Below are 16766 nucleotides of genomic sequence, written 5' to 3'. Positions count from 1 at the left end.
ACACCGCTCCAAAAGCAGGAAGTGGACTGCAGTGCAGGGCATTCTGGGTAAATACAACTAAAGCTAACATGCTAGCCTAGCGCTAGCAAGAGAAATGGAGAAATGTCTCGTGGTTTTTAACCAAAGACTAAAGAGAAATCCTCCAACTGCTAAAATCTGGTGCCTCCATTTTGCTTCTATTTGTTGAAAAAGGAAGTTTCTCTCAGTGTTTTCAGAGGTTTTTGTGTCGTTTTGTGTTTCTGCTGGGTTCATATTTTCTTTAGTGCTTTAGTATTTTGGCTAAGAACAAAGTAGACGTTTGTTTTCATGCTTTAACTTTGAAAAGAGTGAAGACTGCACAGCAATTCTGTTTCCTTTCCTCACCTTATCTCAGATTCTTTTTTAAAGAAACTTCATTGACCCAATGGTAGATAAACAAACAAACAAATGAGACACAGAAACAGTTAAAGAAGAAAAACAAACTCGGATGAACAAACAACCAGAGATAATTTAACACATGCAAAAATTCACATACACGTTTTGAGAGTCATTATTGATTCTCCTCATGTTTTCAATCAATATGGTGGAATGTGGCGCTTTAGCATTAGCTTCTGTTAAACGCTGTGTTGTCATAGAGCTTTAGCGTTAGCGGAGCTAATATTTCTGATCAGGGGTTTAGTGTTGGCGCAGTTAGCTTTTCAGTTAGCAGGGCTCCCTGCTGCCAGCTGCTTTAGGGTTGGCCGTTCTGGGTCTTTCCTGCAGGACCGGACCAGAACCGGTCCAGTCTGGTTCTCCCAGTGAGGATGTGTGTGTTGCGGCTCCTCCGGCTCTAAACGGTGTTTGCTGCAGAACTTTTGAACTCCTCTGTTGGGAACCGCCTCTGAGAGCAAACAGCTCTTTAGGAAACGAGCCGCCGTCTCTGATGAATCGGCCGCCTCGTCCTCCGGCCTCATTTCGGCGGCGTTTGGCCGCCGTTATGGCCGCCATCATCAGATAAATAAGCTCCTCTCTGGAGCGGCGCGGCGATTCAGCCGAGGGTTAATTAAACATTTACATACAGATGCTTGGATATGTATTGTAGCGGGAGGTGATTTAGACGGGGAGCGGGCGCGTTAATCAGAGGCGGCGGGAGGCCGAGTGTTGGCGGCTCCGAGCTAATTGGCACCATGCTGGCCGCCGTTTCCTCCTCCGTTTCCTCTCTAATGCGCCTTTTTCCTGATCAGGACGCTCCTCGCCCCCTCATGGCCCCTGAATGAACCAAAACCTGCTACTTTCCACATTAACTGTCCTTAATTTCTTCATTAAATCCAGACGGACTCTTCATGGATCAGCCACTGCGGCGTCTCCGCCTTTCCAAGGGATTTATTTATGGATGTTGCAGCAATTAGAGGAACTTTTCCAGACGTTTTGCTGAGTTATTCCGTCTTCCTGATGAGAGAGGAGGCGTTAAAGGAGCCCTGAATGAGCCGATGAGCAAAACTACTCACTTAAATGAGTTTAGTTTTAATTTGTAAACGAGGAATAATTGTGTTGGAGATCATTTTCCGCGTCTGATTCCTGCTTCCCGGTAACCATGGCAGCCTGATGGTTTTTAAGGAGGAAGTTGGATCTTCTTCCTGTTGGCTTGTTTTCGTTTTTCCGTCATTCATCCGGACGGGATGATGTGGGAGACAAACGTTGATGAACCGGGTCGGTACCAGGTGATGGTTCTGCTGGCAGACTGACCCGCTGGTTCTGTTCAGAACCAGGAGCGGGTCTGACCCGGAGGTCGGATCATCTGGATCAGGATCTGGAAGTTTCTGTAAATGTTGTTCCAGTTGGAAGCCTTCATCCTCCTCTTCTTCCTCTCTCAGATGAATTTTTGATTTTTTTCTGCCTTTAACTCTCAGCAGAAAGATTTGCTCAGTAATTCAAAGCGACGCTGCAGGATCCAGACTGAAGCTGCTGCTGCTTCTGTATTCTGGTTGAGTTTCTTCTTTCTGCTTCTTTGATTATCTCTCATTCTTCCCCCGTCTGGCTTTTTGTTCTTGACCCAGGAGTCCCAGGGAGGCGGCTGCGTCTTCTTCTGTGGTGGATCTGGGAATAATGATGCTCTCCTCGGGCCAGATCCACCTCTGTGTTTGGGTCAATGCCGCCCGCGTCTGATCGCAGCGCCGCCGCGAACCGCAGCCGGATTAATCCCAATTAGCCGGGCTGTCACTTTCCTACAGCGCCGAGTGGGGGAGTCTGATGACATCCGCGGTGCGTTCAGGGCCGCGGTGCGTTTGGAGTCGTGGTGCGTTCAGGGCCGCGGTACGTTTGGAGTCGACTTGCGTTTGGGACCGCGGTGCATTTGGAGTCGTGGTGCGTTCAGGGCCGCGGTACGTTTGGAGTCGACTTGCGTTTGGGACCGCGGTGCATTTGGAGTCGTGGTGCGTTCAGGGCCGCGGTACGTTTGGAGTCGACTTGCGTTTGGGACCGCGGTGCGTTTGGAGTCGTGGTGCGTTCAGGGCCGTGGTACGTTCGGGGCCGCGGTGCGTTTGGAGTCCGTGGTGCGTTCAGGGCCGCGGTGCGTTTGGAGTCGACTTGCGTTTGGGACCGCGGTGCGTTTGGAGTCGTGGTGCGTTCAGGGCCGCGGTGCGTTTGGAGTCGACTTGCGTTTTGGGCCGCGGTGCGTTCGGGGCCGCGGTGCGTTCAGGGACCTCGCCACTGAACCTGCAGAACCTGCTCGGCCCGCTGAAGCTACAGAGTGAAAAATGAAGAGATTATTTTGGATTTTTAGAGAAAAAATATATTTATTAACTATCTTTTCATAAAGCCTAAACATTTAGGTTGAAGTGAAATATTTATATAGGAAGATACATTTTTAGCATAAAACCAAATATTTAGCTTGCTAATTAATATTTATTTTTGAAAATGACATTTATATGTACTTACATAACTATGTAACTTACAAACTAAATATTTAGTTAGCTTGCTAACTACTTAGTTTGGAAGTAAATGGCTAACTCTGAGCTAGCTAAATATTTAATTAGCTCCAATGTGTTTAGTTTGAAGCTAGATATTTCATCAGCGAGTTAAATATTTTGAAACTAAACATTTAGCTTGCTAATTAAATATTGATTAGCTATTTCCAAGCTAGCTAAATATTTGACTTATCTAGTTAGCAAGCTAAACGTTTAGCTTCAAACTAAATGATTAAAACTGAATTCTTCATTTGAAGCTACATTTTGAGGCTGTAAACCAAATATTTGTTTTGGCACGTTTATAATAATGTGAATAACGGTGAAAATGTAACTTTGAAAAATGAACCCAGTTTCTTTTGACAGAATAACTGATTGCTGTTAACTTTGAGTGTAACTCCGTAATCAGGCTGCAGCTTCAGCCTCACCTGAGGAACTAAATGTTACATCTGCAGAAGCCGTCGCTTCTCATTTGAGTCAAGTGGAGCATAAAAAACTGTCTGCTGAAAATGGAAAACAGGAGATGATTTTAGCTAAATAAAAAAATAAATGAACACAGAACGAGGAGCAGTTTAAAATATAACTAGAGTCTATAAATGTATTTAAAGAGCGGCAGCAGATGAAACCCAGACAGAACAAATGTTCTCGTGTTTGTGGTAAACAGTCTCCAGATTCCTCCTCTTGTGTTTCGCTGCCAGATGATGATAATAATAATAATCCATGTTCACCTGCAGCGGCGGCAGCTCACCTGTGAAGCTTCAGAGCGCCGTGTTTATTGTTTGGGTGACATGAACTGAGCGTCGCTTTAATGTTTCTGGCTTTCCTCAGGCGGTAAACAGCTCTCCTCTTCATCATCCTCCTCCTCCACGTTCAGCAGGAAACATGCAGCTTTGTGGGGACCGTCTTTGTCCCCTCAGTGCTGGACGGCGTCCATGTCACAGGTTGGACCGTTTGGTTTGACATCTTGTCCTCAGATCAGAGGACGCCTTGACAAGGCTGGGAGGTGCTGCTGCCTCTCCAGCTAACGCTCCGGGTGAGAGGAGGGGTCACCTGGACAGGTCACCTGGACAGGTCACCTGGACAGGTCACCCTGGACAGGTCACCTGGACAGGTCGCCAGTCTGTCGCAGGGCAACACAGAGACACACAGGACACACACACACACACTCACACCTAGGGGCAATTTAGACAGACCAATCAACCTGACAGTCATGTTTCTGGACTGTGGGAGGAAACCGGAGTACCTGGAGAAAACCCACCATGCAGGGAGAACATGGAGACTCCATGCAGAAAGACCGGGGCCGGATCCAGGGAACTTCCCTACATGTATTAGAGGCTGAATCATCTGGATTCAGCCTCTACCTGCTGCGCCACTCTGCAGCCTAGTTTAGTCAGATATTCAAAAAAAATATATTTTGTGTATATTTTATTCAAATTTTGTGCTTTATCCATAGGACCTGTTTTGTCCCTATTCTCAAGAATCACTGAAATAATAAACATTTGTATAACAAATAAACTTACTTTAAGCGAACAATATATATATATATATATATATATATATATATATATATATATATATATATATATATATATATATATATATATATATATATATATATATATAACCCTAACCCTAACACGGAGCTTACCTTGTTATGATAAGCTCCAGACAAGACGCCATTCTGCTGAGATTAATTACAGTTCCTGAAATGAACTTGATGATAATTATAATAATAATAATAATAATAATAATAATAATAATAATAATAATAATAATAATAATAATAACTGATAATAACTGATAATAACTGATAATAACATAATATTGACACTGAGCTTCTGCAGGACAATCTGGACTTTAACGGAAACAGTCAACAGAATCCTACATATTTGCTCTCAGAAAAGTCGCTGCTGGTCTAATTTGTCCTTTTTGGTCTGGGACGGTCTCCATGGTTACATGTCCAGAGTGTCCCTGCCTGCTCACTGATGATAGCCTCATTTTGTCAGCCACCGCTAGATGGCAGCAATTCCTGCCGGCTGGACCTTTAAAAATAAAAATAAACTAAAGATATTATATTGATATAAAATAGACTGAATCCAGATGACAATTAATTGTTCTGCATATAATGGAGTTTGAATAAATTATTGAGTTTTTTGTGAAGATGAAATATGGAGTTAATATGAATTTATGACCTTTAAATTCCCTTAAAGCTGCATGAACGCAGAAGAACCGAGTTCACTCTCCGCCGCTTCGTTTCCTGGTAATTTCCTAAAAATGACAAATAATAATGTCCACCGGAGGAAAAACAATTAGAGCCGTGGAAGAAGAAAAGCACATCTTCACGGCTGTCAGCGGGAAAATGAATATTTGTGGAGAAAAGCCAAAGACTGCGGCGGCGTCTCCCATCCATCAGCGGAGCTAATTCTCAGGGAGCCGCGGCGGCTGAAAAACAGCCATAATTTAGTCCGTCCTTATGTATTTATCAAGATGAATAATCAGGAGGGAGAAGCTGAGGATCCCTCCGACGCATCAATATTCGGGCGATCAGCGGCCCATGAGCAAACAGGGAGAAGCGCTGGCCTCGGCACATTTCAACGCCGCAGCTATTAACGGACGGCCCGTTATTTATTTCCGTTCCTTCTTATTAACGCCGGACGTGATATTATTCTAATTATATCGGCCCAATCAGCAGAGTGCGCTGTCTCTGGCTCATTTCCATTAGCTTTGTCTTTCACACTGTGATACTAATTCAATGAGACATCAAACATTTAAATGGAGGGAGATGCAGAGGTCAGGAGTTTCTCTGTAATTGTGTTTGTCCCCCGCCGGATGAGCGATCGCTGCGTCCCAACGCGCGGCTCCCGGATCCCAAAGCTAATATGTGTTTAGCTCAGGACGCCGCGCACGCGCAGGGCTTCCGCGTGCGCGGCGTCCATCAGACTCACCTGGACAAACTCCTGATGGACGGAGACACTTTGAGACATCAGGGGGGACAAAGCAGGAAACCAGAACTGAAACAGAGGAACTGCGAGAGCGAGGAAGAGGAGGAGGAAGAGGAAGGCTGGTTATGGGAGTTAATTTATCACCGAAGGTGGAGGGCGACCTCTGGGCGTCCCGCCCTCCCTCCATCACCTCCATCACCTCCTCAGCTGCTCCCGTTAATTGTCGGATCTGGCAGTAAATGGAAATCAAGCGGCTGATAATGAATGGAGGTCATTACTCTGAAGGCTCCGCGTCTCCCGGCTCAGTTTTAGCTTCAGGAGGAAACCGGAGACGTTCCTGAGGCTCATGGCGTTCCCGACATTCCCGACGTTCCCGACGTTCCCAACTGGGGTTCCTGCTACAGCTACATTCATCTTTAGCAAAGCAACCGAGGGTAAAAGCTGTAATCATGTTAGCTTAGCGTCACCAGCGGAGGCTCAGAGTTTCTGATGGTCCCAGTTCTCCGCTGGAGCCGTGACGTCAGACCGTGAAACGTTTCGTCATTCTTCCGGGCTGTTCCAGCAGAACATTCTGGGCTTCTCCACCTGAACTCCACCTGCTGAGCATCCACCCTGCGGCCGGGCAGGTTCTGGTTTCCGTTGATCTGATCGATCAATCGATGTTTCTTTCTGTCACATTTCAGAATCAAGACCGTTTTTCTGGGTTTTACTGGTTCTGCTCTTTCACCAGGCCGGGAATCGAACCCGCGCCACCTGTGACCCAATCTGAACCGGACCGAGTCGGCCTCACCAGAACCAGAGGACGAGGTGGAGATGGACGGAACCACACACGGCAGAACCAAGAGACCAGAACCAAGAGACCAGAACCAAGAGACCAGAGTAGAAACCACATTTTAGGTTTGTCTGAACCGAATCTCGCTGAGCGAACTCAGAACCGACCCATCACCTCAACTGGACCTCCCCGTCCAGGAACCGAACTCCCTCTCTGTTGCAGAAGAACTTTCTGAACCTTTGAACCATCAGAGTCGGTTCCTCCTGCTCCATGCCGGATCTTCCGGACCCGATACGGACCGAACTCGGTTCTGTTCTGACCCGCAGTTCTGGATTTCCTGCTGAAAACTGAAGTTCAGTTCTGTCGGATTATTCCGAGATCCAGAGAGTTCCGACCCAAACAAGAACCATCAGAACCTCCAGAACCAGGTCCAGCAACAGATTTTATTTCTGAAGCTCCGGGTTGTTCTGGTTCTGATGGACCGGTCCAGTGGAGCTGGCTTTAGAGGAACGTTCTGAATGATTCGGATCATAAATTCCTCTGCTGAGGCATCGCACCTGGCGGTGGGCGGGGCCTGAGCTCACCTTTTAGCACCTGCAGGTGGCGCTGTGTTAACATGTTTTATGAGACAAACGGATCCAAGAGTCTCAGGGTTCGGACCGAGTTCGGACCGGGTTCTGTCGGAGCCGTTGGTAAAGTTACTCTGTCAAAAAGCAACAACAATATTTTTTTTATTCAGCCAGAAAAAGAGGAAAAGATTCTTTTTTTTTCATTCATTCATTCACAAATAAAATATTTTATATCATCCATCCATCCATCCATCCATCCATCTTATCCGGGGTCGGGTCTCGGGGTCAGCAGCCTCAGGAGGCCCAGACTTCCCTCCCCAGCCTCTTCCAGGTCCTCCAGGAACCCCAAGGCGTTCCCAGGCCATAGAGAGACATCGTCCCTCCAGGTGTCCTGGGTCTCCCCTCCTCCCGGTGGGACCTGAACTCCTCACCAGGGAGGCGTCCAGGAGGCATCCTGACCAGATGCCCGAGCCTCAACTGGCTCCTCTCGACGTGGAGGAGCAGCGGCTCTACTCTGAGTCCCTCCCGGATGACCGAGCTTCTCTCTCTAAGGGAGAGCCCAGCCACCCTGCGGAGGAGGAAACCCATTTCGGCCGCTTGTACCCGTGATCTCGTTCTTTCGGTCATGACCCAAAGCTCATGACCATAGATGAGGGTGGGAACGTAGATCGACCGGTAAATCGAGAGCTTCGCTTTTTGGCTCAGCTCTCTCTTCACCACGACGGACCGGTACAGCGCCCGCTTCACGGCAGACGCTGCCCCAATCCGCCTGTCGATCTCCCTTCTTCCCTCATTATGAACAAGATCCCCAGATACTTAAACTCCTCCACTTGAGGCAGGACGACCCCCCTGACCCGGAGAAGGCACTCTACCCTTTACTGGCTCAAGACCATGGCCTCGGATTTGGAGGCACTGATCCTCATCCCGGCCGCTTCACACTCGGCTGCGAACCGCTCCAGTGAGAGCTGCAGATCATGTTCCGATGAAGCCAACAGGACCACATCATCCGCAAAAAGCAGAGATGCGATCCTAAGGATCAGAGATTCTGTCCATTTTATATCATTTGAAGCTAAATATTCAGTTTGAAGTTAAATATTTTTTTGAAGATAAAATTTAGTTTGTAAACTAAATTAAATATTTAATGTTATAACTTTAGCCTCATTGTATGAGTGTAGCGACAATAAATAAAGCTAAATATTTAGCTTGATAAGAAAATATTTGTTTTAATCTTAATATTTGCTTTGGCGCCCTGTAGTTCTGGCGCCCATCATCCTGGCCTGTTTGTCGGATCCAGTTCCTCTTTTTTCTTCATAAACATTTTTTTTTTTTTTATCACAGATGAGAACAAATATATCAGTCAGAAGGTTTTAATCGGTTTTATTTCGAATGAAACTCTTCCTGTTTCAGCCAGCAGCGGTCAGTCGGTCTCCATGTTTGCTGGGTTTTTAACCGGAACCGGTTCGGACCGATGCTCTTGCTCAGAGGAAGAGGAGTCGCGCTGGAGGAGGAAAAGTTGCTCCTGAGTTTTCTGCTCCACTTCCCTGAAAGTTGGCGCGTCAGCAGGGAGCTGCGTTCCCTGGGTAACCGCGCCATCTCGAATGTAAATAAGTTGCTGTGAAATAAATAATGGGAACAAGTGTGGAGATTTACAGTCTCTGAATCAAACTCCGCACTCTTTGCTCCCAAATATGTTCAATAAAAGATTCCACAAAGGGAACATATGTTTGGCTGTTTGCCTGCGCCGCGCCGCGCCGCGCCGCTTTCCAAAGCCGGATCCCGCTCCTGCAGCCGGGGCGGCGCGGGGCGGCGCGGGGCGCTGGGACATGAAACATTTATGCTAATTGTTGCAAAACTTCCCACAAAAGAGGCAAGAGGCTGCGGAGCGGAGCTGTCAGGATGAGGAGCGGGAATCAAAGGCCGCAGCTCTTTAAAGGTGCTGTAGCGACGCGCCGGCATCAGGAGCCCGTCAGGCTGCATTAGCGCAGACGGCCGTCACTCAGCCCTGCAGGCAGCGACTCCTCCATCTCTGTCAGCCGCTCCGTCACCGCCGAGGCTGACACACATGAAAGCCGGATGCAGCTGCGGAAGCTCCGGATGCTCCAGGAACGAACATGAGACGCGGCGGCTCAGTCGGCGGCCATGAATCCCGGTTTCAAAGCTGCACAAGCGGCGCTGCGCACAGACTTCTGAGGACAGATGATTCAACTCGCTGCAGCTTTCAGCAGGAAACATTTGTTGTGTTTCCTGCTTCTGCTGTTCCGTGGAGCGGCAAGCCGGACCGGCCGGCGACACATCCTCATCCAGGCAACCCGGCCGGACCGCCTCAGCACCGACCGGTTCACCTGCCGGTCTGGAGCTGGTTTAACTGGGAGAGAAGCTTCATCAGCGTGGTGTGTTTCCTTAGCGCACCTGAAGGGGGCGCGGTCTGGGCCGGGCCCACATCCAACTCCTGCCACCACCTGCAGGATTCCCGGTTCCGATGTGAGGATTATGGATTTCAATCAAACATTAATTTGGGTTATTTAGTGTGTTTATTAACTACAACCTAAATATTTAGAGTTAAACTAAACATTCAGTTAGCAAGTTAAATATTTAGTTTCAGAACTTTGGTCCGACCTAAATAGCTAAATATTCAGCTTCAATTATAGTTGCAAACTAAATACTGAGTTGGCAGTCTAACTTAGAACTAAATATTTAGTTTAGAACCAAGCAGTTAGCTGTGATATTTGTAACCATCAGGTGAAAACATGACTGTGGAAAATGAATCTGTTGTTTTCTTGCTCAGATTCATACTGAAGAGGAAAAATGTTTCTGGATTGAAATGTTTCTCTGACTTGCTGTTTTCTGCATGAGACGGTTCTGAGGTTTATAGTTTGCTCCTAAATTTAAACATTAAAATGTGTCAGAATAAAAGCAGATGTTTGGTTTCACATCTGCCTGCCTGCTGTGCCTCTGCTGCCCCCTGCCGTTCAGAAACCAGACACTCCTGAACAGCTTTTCAGACTTTTTTTATTGCAGAAACTGAATCAAAGGTCAACAGGTCACATGACCGGCTGCGCCGCGGTGCCTGCTGGGAAACGCGGTCCCTTCAGTCGTCTCCTCCACACAGACTCAGCAGAGCCTTCTGGTAGTCTCCTTTGGTGTGTTCCTGCAACAGAACCGGGTCTCAGTCAGAATCAGAACCAGGATCCAGATTTCATTCACATGGGACTGAATCTGCTGACTACTGGGAATTACACTGTGACCATTAACTCTGACCACTGGGAACTCTGGGAGTGAAGAAGCTGATTCAGTTTCAGTCACTTTTAGGTTTCACAAAGATGAAAACAGGACAACCGTCTGAACGGATCAGAACCGACTGAAGGATTCCTCAGATCTGAACCAGAGAGCAGAGTTACTGCTTCCTGTGGTCCAACATGGAGCCAGGCTCAGCCATCAGTTGTTACCACGGAAGCAGATCCGATATCGGTTACCGTGGAAACAGATGCAGCATATTTTCCTGAAACGGGCCCATGCAGGTCTGGGGGACAGACCCTGAAGCTCGTGGTGCGTTCAGGGTCTCGGCCTGCGTGGGAACTGCAGTGACTCACAGCGATGGTCTGGTACAGAGACTTCTTGTGCTGCCTCTTGAACTCGGTTCTGATCCTCATCAGGTCCACTTCGCAGCGGGACACCAGGATCCGGGTCACCACCTTCTCCTTGGCTCCTTTACTCTGAGGAGACAGACAGCGGGTCAGAACCCAACCACGGATCAGAACCAGGGCCCAGAAACCCAACCAGAGGCACACGGTGGTTCTGGTTACCTTCATGGCTTCGTAGAGTTTGTTGGCAAAGTACAGCTGCCGGTTCTCGAAGCACTCCACTGAGAGGAAAGCAGAGTCAGTTAGGAGGTTCTGGAGGGTTCTGGTGGGTTCTGACTGGACCTGGGGATGGAACGTACCCAGAGTGAGGAAGGACTTCTCCAGGTCTCCCTTCACCTCCTTCTTGATGCTCTCCTTCATGTCGTATGGACTGTAGCTCTTATAGCGCTCAAACACTGGCACACAGGACGGAGGACAGCTACCATGGTGACCCAACAGAACCGGCCCAGACCCACAGCAGGCCGAACCGGGCCAGAACCCATCACTCTGACTGTGAACTCATCGGTACCTTTCTGCAGGTGAGGGATGCTCCTCTGGGACATGATGGAGATCCAGGAGCCCACGTCCGTCCCCTTCCTCTTCACCCCGGCCTCGTACAGAGTCTGAGCACAGAACCGCAGGTAAACTGGGTCAGAACCCGACTCTAATGTTAGAGGTCCAAACACCAAGCCCCACCCATCAGAACCTAAACAATATGAACTGAGTCGCTTTTTAAATGAACACCAGAAATCATGATAATGACTCGGAGCTCAAGTCAGAACAAAAGTCCGGAATGAACCGGACCCAGAGTCCAAGCGAGTCGGACCCAGTGGACTTTGGGTAGTCGGGCGCCTGAGGCTGCAAGAACCAACAAGGGAAAATTCTTTGTTTCTGACCCGAAGAGGAGCCCGGCGGTTCTGCAGCGTACTCACTCTGGCGTCATCGTCGATCTTCTGGTAGTCCACCACGTTGCTCGGCTCGTCTCTTCTGGTCTGGAGACGGGAGGAAACGTTCAGAGGGTCACTAGTTCTGGTCACATTCAGTCAGAAGGCAGGTCAAAGTTCTCTGTCTTCCTGGGTCTAGTCAGAACTCCAGCAGCAGGTTCTGGACCAGCAGGGTTCTGGACCAGCAGCAGGTTCTGGACCAGCAGGGTTCTGGACCAGCAGCAGGGTTCTGGACCAGCAGCAGGGTTCTGGACCAGCAGCAGGTTCTGGACCAGCAGCAGGTTCTGGACCAGCAGGGTTCTGGACCAGCAGCAGGGTTCTGGACCAGCAGCAGGGTTCTGGACCAGCAGGGTTCTGGACCAGCAGGGTTCTGGACCAGCAGGGTTCTGGACCAGCAGGGTTCTGGACTGTTGGTTTGTCAGTCTGACCTGCTGCAGGAATCAAAGCCTCTAAACGCCTGATGAGTTTCTCTGGTCTCAGACTTTAGTCCTCTGGTCCTGAAATGTTCTACAGGTGAGTCAAGGCCCACTGTGGAACGTCATGCAGCTCTGAAGGTTCAGGTCAAAGGTCATCCTGACCTCTAAAGCTGACTGATCCTTCCTCTTTAATAACCTCAGTTTCTGTTCAGATGGAGAACGTTTTGGCTGTTATCTAAAACATGATGTCACCTGGTGACATCATGAGTGTGTGTTACCTGCACTGTCATGGTAACTAATCTAATACTTGGTAAAGGTTCTGCTGGTTTACAGTAACCGGATCAGAACCAACACTCAGGTCTTCCAGCTGACTTTAAAAAGATTAATCATCAGGATTAACGTCAGAGTCTTCTACTCAGTCTGGTCCAGTCCAGTCCATTTTGGTCCAATTTGTTCTGCATGAACACTTGGAGCAGAGACCCGGTTCTGGTTCTGTGGTACCTGGACCAGAGCCATCAGCAGCTTGGCAAAATTTCCCGATGTGTCTCCTGAGATGTCCTTCTCCAGCTCCTTCTTAAACACTGCAGAGACCAAACAAAGAGGACTGAACGGCAGAGTAAACCCGATCAGAACCTGGTCCAGAAGGTTCTGGCAGACCAGGAATCTTCTTCCTGTCCGTCTCTGTCACTCACTCTCTCTGTAAGCCTTCTTGATTTCTGCCAGCTCTTCGTTGTTCCTGGAGCAGACCAGTTCGATCAGCGTCTCCTCGTCGGTCCCCAGGCCCTGCACAGATCCAGAACCAAACAGAACCGGGTCAGGCTGGAGATCCTTCCGCAGCAGGCTGAGCTTCCCGCGGTGACCAGCAGGTGGCGCTGCTGGCGGTTAGCTCTGACCTTCATGGAGGCTTTGAGCTCCGAGGCGTCATACTGGGGGGTGCTCTTCATCAGACCCAGCAGCAGGGCCTCCAGAGGGCCGGACAGCGCCCCCTTCAGGGCGACACTCAGGTCCTGCACAACAGATACACTCATGTTGACATATTCAGTTCCTTCCACAACCACCAGGGGGAGACATGAATAACTTCACATGATCACACATGATGGACGTTATGGTCGCATTTGAATCGGATACGTATCGGATTTGGGTCACATTCTAAAAGAATCCGACCTGAGCTGTTCACACTGCCATGAAAAGATCGGATCCAGGTCACATTACGTCAGAACAATCAGAACTGGGTCACTTCAGGCTGCAGTGTGAACGCAGCCAAAGTCCTTCCCTGATTGGTCATCACTGCTTGGCGGGAAAACTCCATCAGTTGTCCTAAGCAGAGTTCACCACCGAAAATCTCTTCAAGCATCGAACCATCGAACTGAGCAGGTAAGCTTGGTTTATTTTTCGTTATAGCAATACTTGACTTAGTTTACCAGTTTAAAATCTGTTTTTTTTGTGATGCTGTTACCGCGACTGTGAAACTCCATTCTTAAAAGGGTTGTTTTCAGATTTGGAGTTTAATTTAACCATTATAATGAAGTTGCACCTGGACAGTTTGCAGTCTGAGTAATTTAAAAGATGAGCTCTTGGATTCGGCTACGTTGCCTTCTTGATTTATTTCTATTTACAGTATTTTTGACTCATTTGAGATGGCTATGCTAACCGGAAGTAGCGTTTTTGAACGTAACTGCGCAGTTAAATGAACAAGTTTTCCTATGAAATACAGACGTTAGAATGCTTGTTTAGTTATTTATTTGCATATTTTAATTATGTTTACCGGTAAGTTGATTTAAATTAATGATTGAATTTGAAAATGAAATGAAAACTTAACTGATGGCGAGCTGGTATGACGTTTTATTTTTATTCAATTGATTATTATTTTTAACCCTAAAATAACAGCTACATTTCTCTTTAAAAGTCTTAAATTTATCACACACTTCACGGAGTGGGTAACTCCAGGCCTGGAGGGAAAACCTGCAACTCTTAGATGCGTCTCTACTTCAACACACCTGAGTGGATCCACACTCCTTACCAGTAGGTGGCGGTAATGCACACCATTAAGTTGCTTGCCAACCGCCATTAAAACAAAAAGAAGAAGAAGAAGAAGAACACACCTGAGTCAAATAATGAGGTCGTTAGCAGGATTCTGGAGAACCTGGAGGAGATTCAGCTGTTGGACCAGGTGTGTTGGACCAGGTGAGTTGGACCTGGTGTGTTGGACCAGGTGTGTTGGACCAGGTGTGTTGGACCAGGTGAGTTGGACCAGGTGTGTTGGACCAGGTGAGTTGGACCTGGTGTGTTGGACCAGGTGTGTTGGACCTGGTGTGTTGGACCAGGTGTGTTGGACCTGGTGTGTTGGACCAGGTGTGTTGGACCAGGTGTGTTGGACCAGGTGTGTTGGACCAGGTGTGTTGGACCAGGTGAGTTGGACCAGGGAGACGTTAAGAGCTGCAGGACTCCGGCCCTCCAGGACCAGGACTGCCCTCCCTGAGCTGTTTCTCCGTTCCACCATTTTTGTTCGTCATGCTTTGAGTTTCTCATAGACCAGGGGTCGGCAACCCAAAATGTTGAGCCATATTGGACCAAAAAGCAAAAAACAAATCTGTCTGGAGCCGCATTAAGTCTTATGAGGCTTATTATGAAGGCAAAACGGACTTTAAGTGTTTATATTTGCTATTTTATCGTCTAAGGAAAACGACTAAGTGTTTACACTTATAATGGCTCCTCGGCTATTTGTCTCTCTTCCCCTGTCCTCTCCATGCCCCTCCTCCTCCACACCCGTCGGCTTGTTTACAGCCCCCCGCCTCGCGCCCCGCCCAGCTGAAAGAAACGTGTCGCAGGCTGTGACGCACCTCTTTGTTGACGGAAATGTTGAAATGTAATATTTATTCTACACATTTTTATAGCATTGTAAAACGTTAAGAATGATTGTGTCATGTTTGTCCTCCTACAGAAACCATATTAAAACTAAACATTTATTTTCCACCCCATCTTTTTCCATTTTCAAACATTCTTGAAAAATCTCCAGAGAGCCACTAGGGCGGCGCTAAAGAGCCGCATGCGGGTTGCCGACCCGTCGTAGACGGAATAAAACTAATAATAATATCAAGACACACTTTACACATCTATCTGAGATGGATCTATGGGGTTTCATTAAAGGCCCTCAGGCCGTTTCCTCTGGTCCACATCCACCGTGGTTCTGGCTCTGCTCCGGTTCTACAGAACCTGGACCGGAGGAACCGGGTGCTGACCTTCTTGGCGATGCGCTCGTACTCGAAGGCGATCTCCCGGCGCTGCTCGGCGCTCCGCCGGGTCAGGATGTCGATGACGGTCTGTTCATCCACGCCTGGGAGGAAAGGTCAGAGGTCAGGCTGGTCCCTGCCTGGCTCCTGGGCTCCTCGGGATCTGAACCCTCACCTTTGGTCTTGATGGCCGTCTCGATCCGGCCGGCGTCCCGGGCTGGGTCAAAGTCTCGGACCGGAACCACGGTGGGGAATTTGGGCTCTTCCTCCTGCAGACAGAGGAAGCAGAACCTTCAGAACCTGGATCGGGTGCTGGACTGGATCTGGAAACCTTCAGAACCACCTGCTGGGATGGAACCGGCTGCAGGCGCGTCCTGGGTTAAAACGGGTCAGAACCGAGTCCGAGTCTGAGCTGGACTGTGAACGACAGCAGCTGCTGCATTCAGAGGAATCGGCCCGGCCCGGCCCGGCCCGGTCCGGTCTGATCCGGTTTTCGTTCATTCTGCAGGTCTTCTCTCTTTCCTGTCTGATTTAGCAGAAAATGCTGCTCTGATTGGATGCCACCTGGGCAGGTGGGCCACTCCCCCTCAGGGGTGTAGCCACGCCCCTTCACATAGACAAATATTCAGCCCCGAGCATAATGCTTCCACCTCCATGCCTCACCTGACAAAACCTGTTCACTGACCAGCCTAAACCTGTCTGTCTCTCCCTCCCTCTCTCTCCCCCCTCCCTCTCTCTCCCCCCTCTCTCTCTCTCCCCCCCCCCCCTCAGAAAGAAATCTGTTGACATTCTTTTGAATTTTATTTCTGGGACTGTGAAACTGGCCACATGTTTATGGAGGAGAAACAAAAGAATCAAACATGATGCTGGTGTTTCATGTCAGATTGATAATTGTAGGATTCCTGTGGAGTTTTTAAGTTAAACATTATTGATGTCTTTGTAAGGAAGTGGAGTATTAATGATGATTTGTGTTAGTTAGAGGAGGCATCTTTAGTTTTCCCTTTCTGAGTTGGTATTAACGTTTTGACATAAGGAGTGAAATAAACTCCCCATAAACACAGAACTGATAACATTTTCTTCTTTTTGCCTCATTTAAAACAGTTTCCTCACATTTTATTTGAGTTTCATTTTTGATAAAATCAGAGTTCATTGTTAAAGAGGCTGATAAACAGAAACGTGTCACCAGTGATAGAGTAGAGCGCCCCCTGCTGGAGCTCAGTGGACCGTCAGACTCACCCCCCCATACGACAACGTCAGCTGACCCAGGAACTCCGACACCAGCGCCATGATGGATCCACCTGCAGGACACAACGGGTACTTCCTGTTAGCAGAAGAACTTCCTGTTAGGAGAC

General features: G+C 48.3%; 1 protein-coding gene across 1 annotated transcript in view; it reads right to left on the bottom strand.

The window, feature by feature from the left end:
• Positions 1-10193: 10193 nt before the first annotated feature.
• The window catches only part of LOC103460119 (annexin A2-B-like), a 9071-nt gene continuing 2498 nt past the window's right edge, over positions 10194-16766 (bottom strand). The window contains exons 2-13 of the mRNA XM_081605665.1: positions 16651-16712; positions 15590-15683; positions 15424-15518; positions 13078-13191; positions 12877-12967; positions 12686-12765; positions 11757-11816; positions 11354-11447; positions 11145-11240; positions 11008-11066; positions 10795-10917; positions 10194-10352 (exon numbers count right to left, since the gene is read on the bottom strand). Of these exons, the coding sequence (XP_081461791.1) occupies positions 10293-10352; positions 10795-10917; positions 11008-11066; positions 11145-11240; positions 11354-11447; positions 11757-11816; positions 12686-12765; positions 12877-12967; positions 13078-13191; positions 15424-15518; positions 15590-15683; positions 16651-16701 (1017 nt within the window). The 5' untranslated portion in view covers positions 16702-16712 and the 3' untranslated portion in view covers positions 10194-10292. The remainder of the gene's footprint in view (positions 10353-10794; positions 10918-11007; positions 11067-11144; positions 11241-11353; positions 11448-11756; positions 11817-12685; positions 12766-12876; positions 12968-13077; positions 13192-15423; positions 15519-15589; positions 15684-16650; positions 16713-16766) is intronic.

The sequence above is a fragment of the Poecilia reticulata genome, chromosome 3 (assembly GCF_904066995.2).
Source record: "Poecilia reticulata chromosome 3, P_reticulata-male-v2, whole genome shotgun sequence".
Taxonomy (NCBI): domain Eukaryota; kingdom Metazoa; phylum Chordata; class Actinopteri; order Cyprinodontiformes; family Poeciliidae; genus Poecilia; species Poecilia reticulata.
Note: the sequence above shows the minus strand (reverse complement) of the source record. Positions and strands in the feature narration are given on the sequence as shown.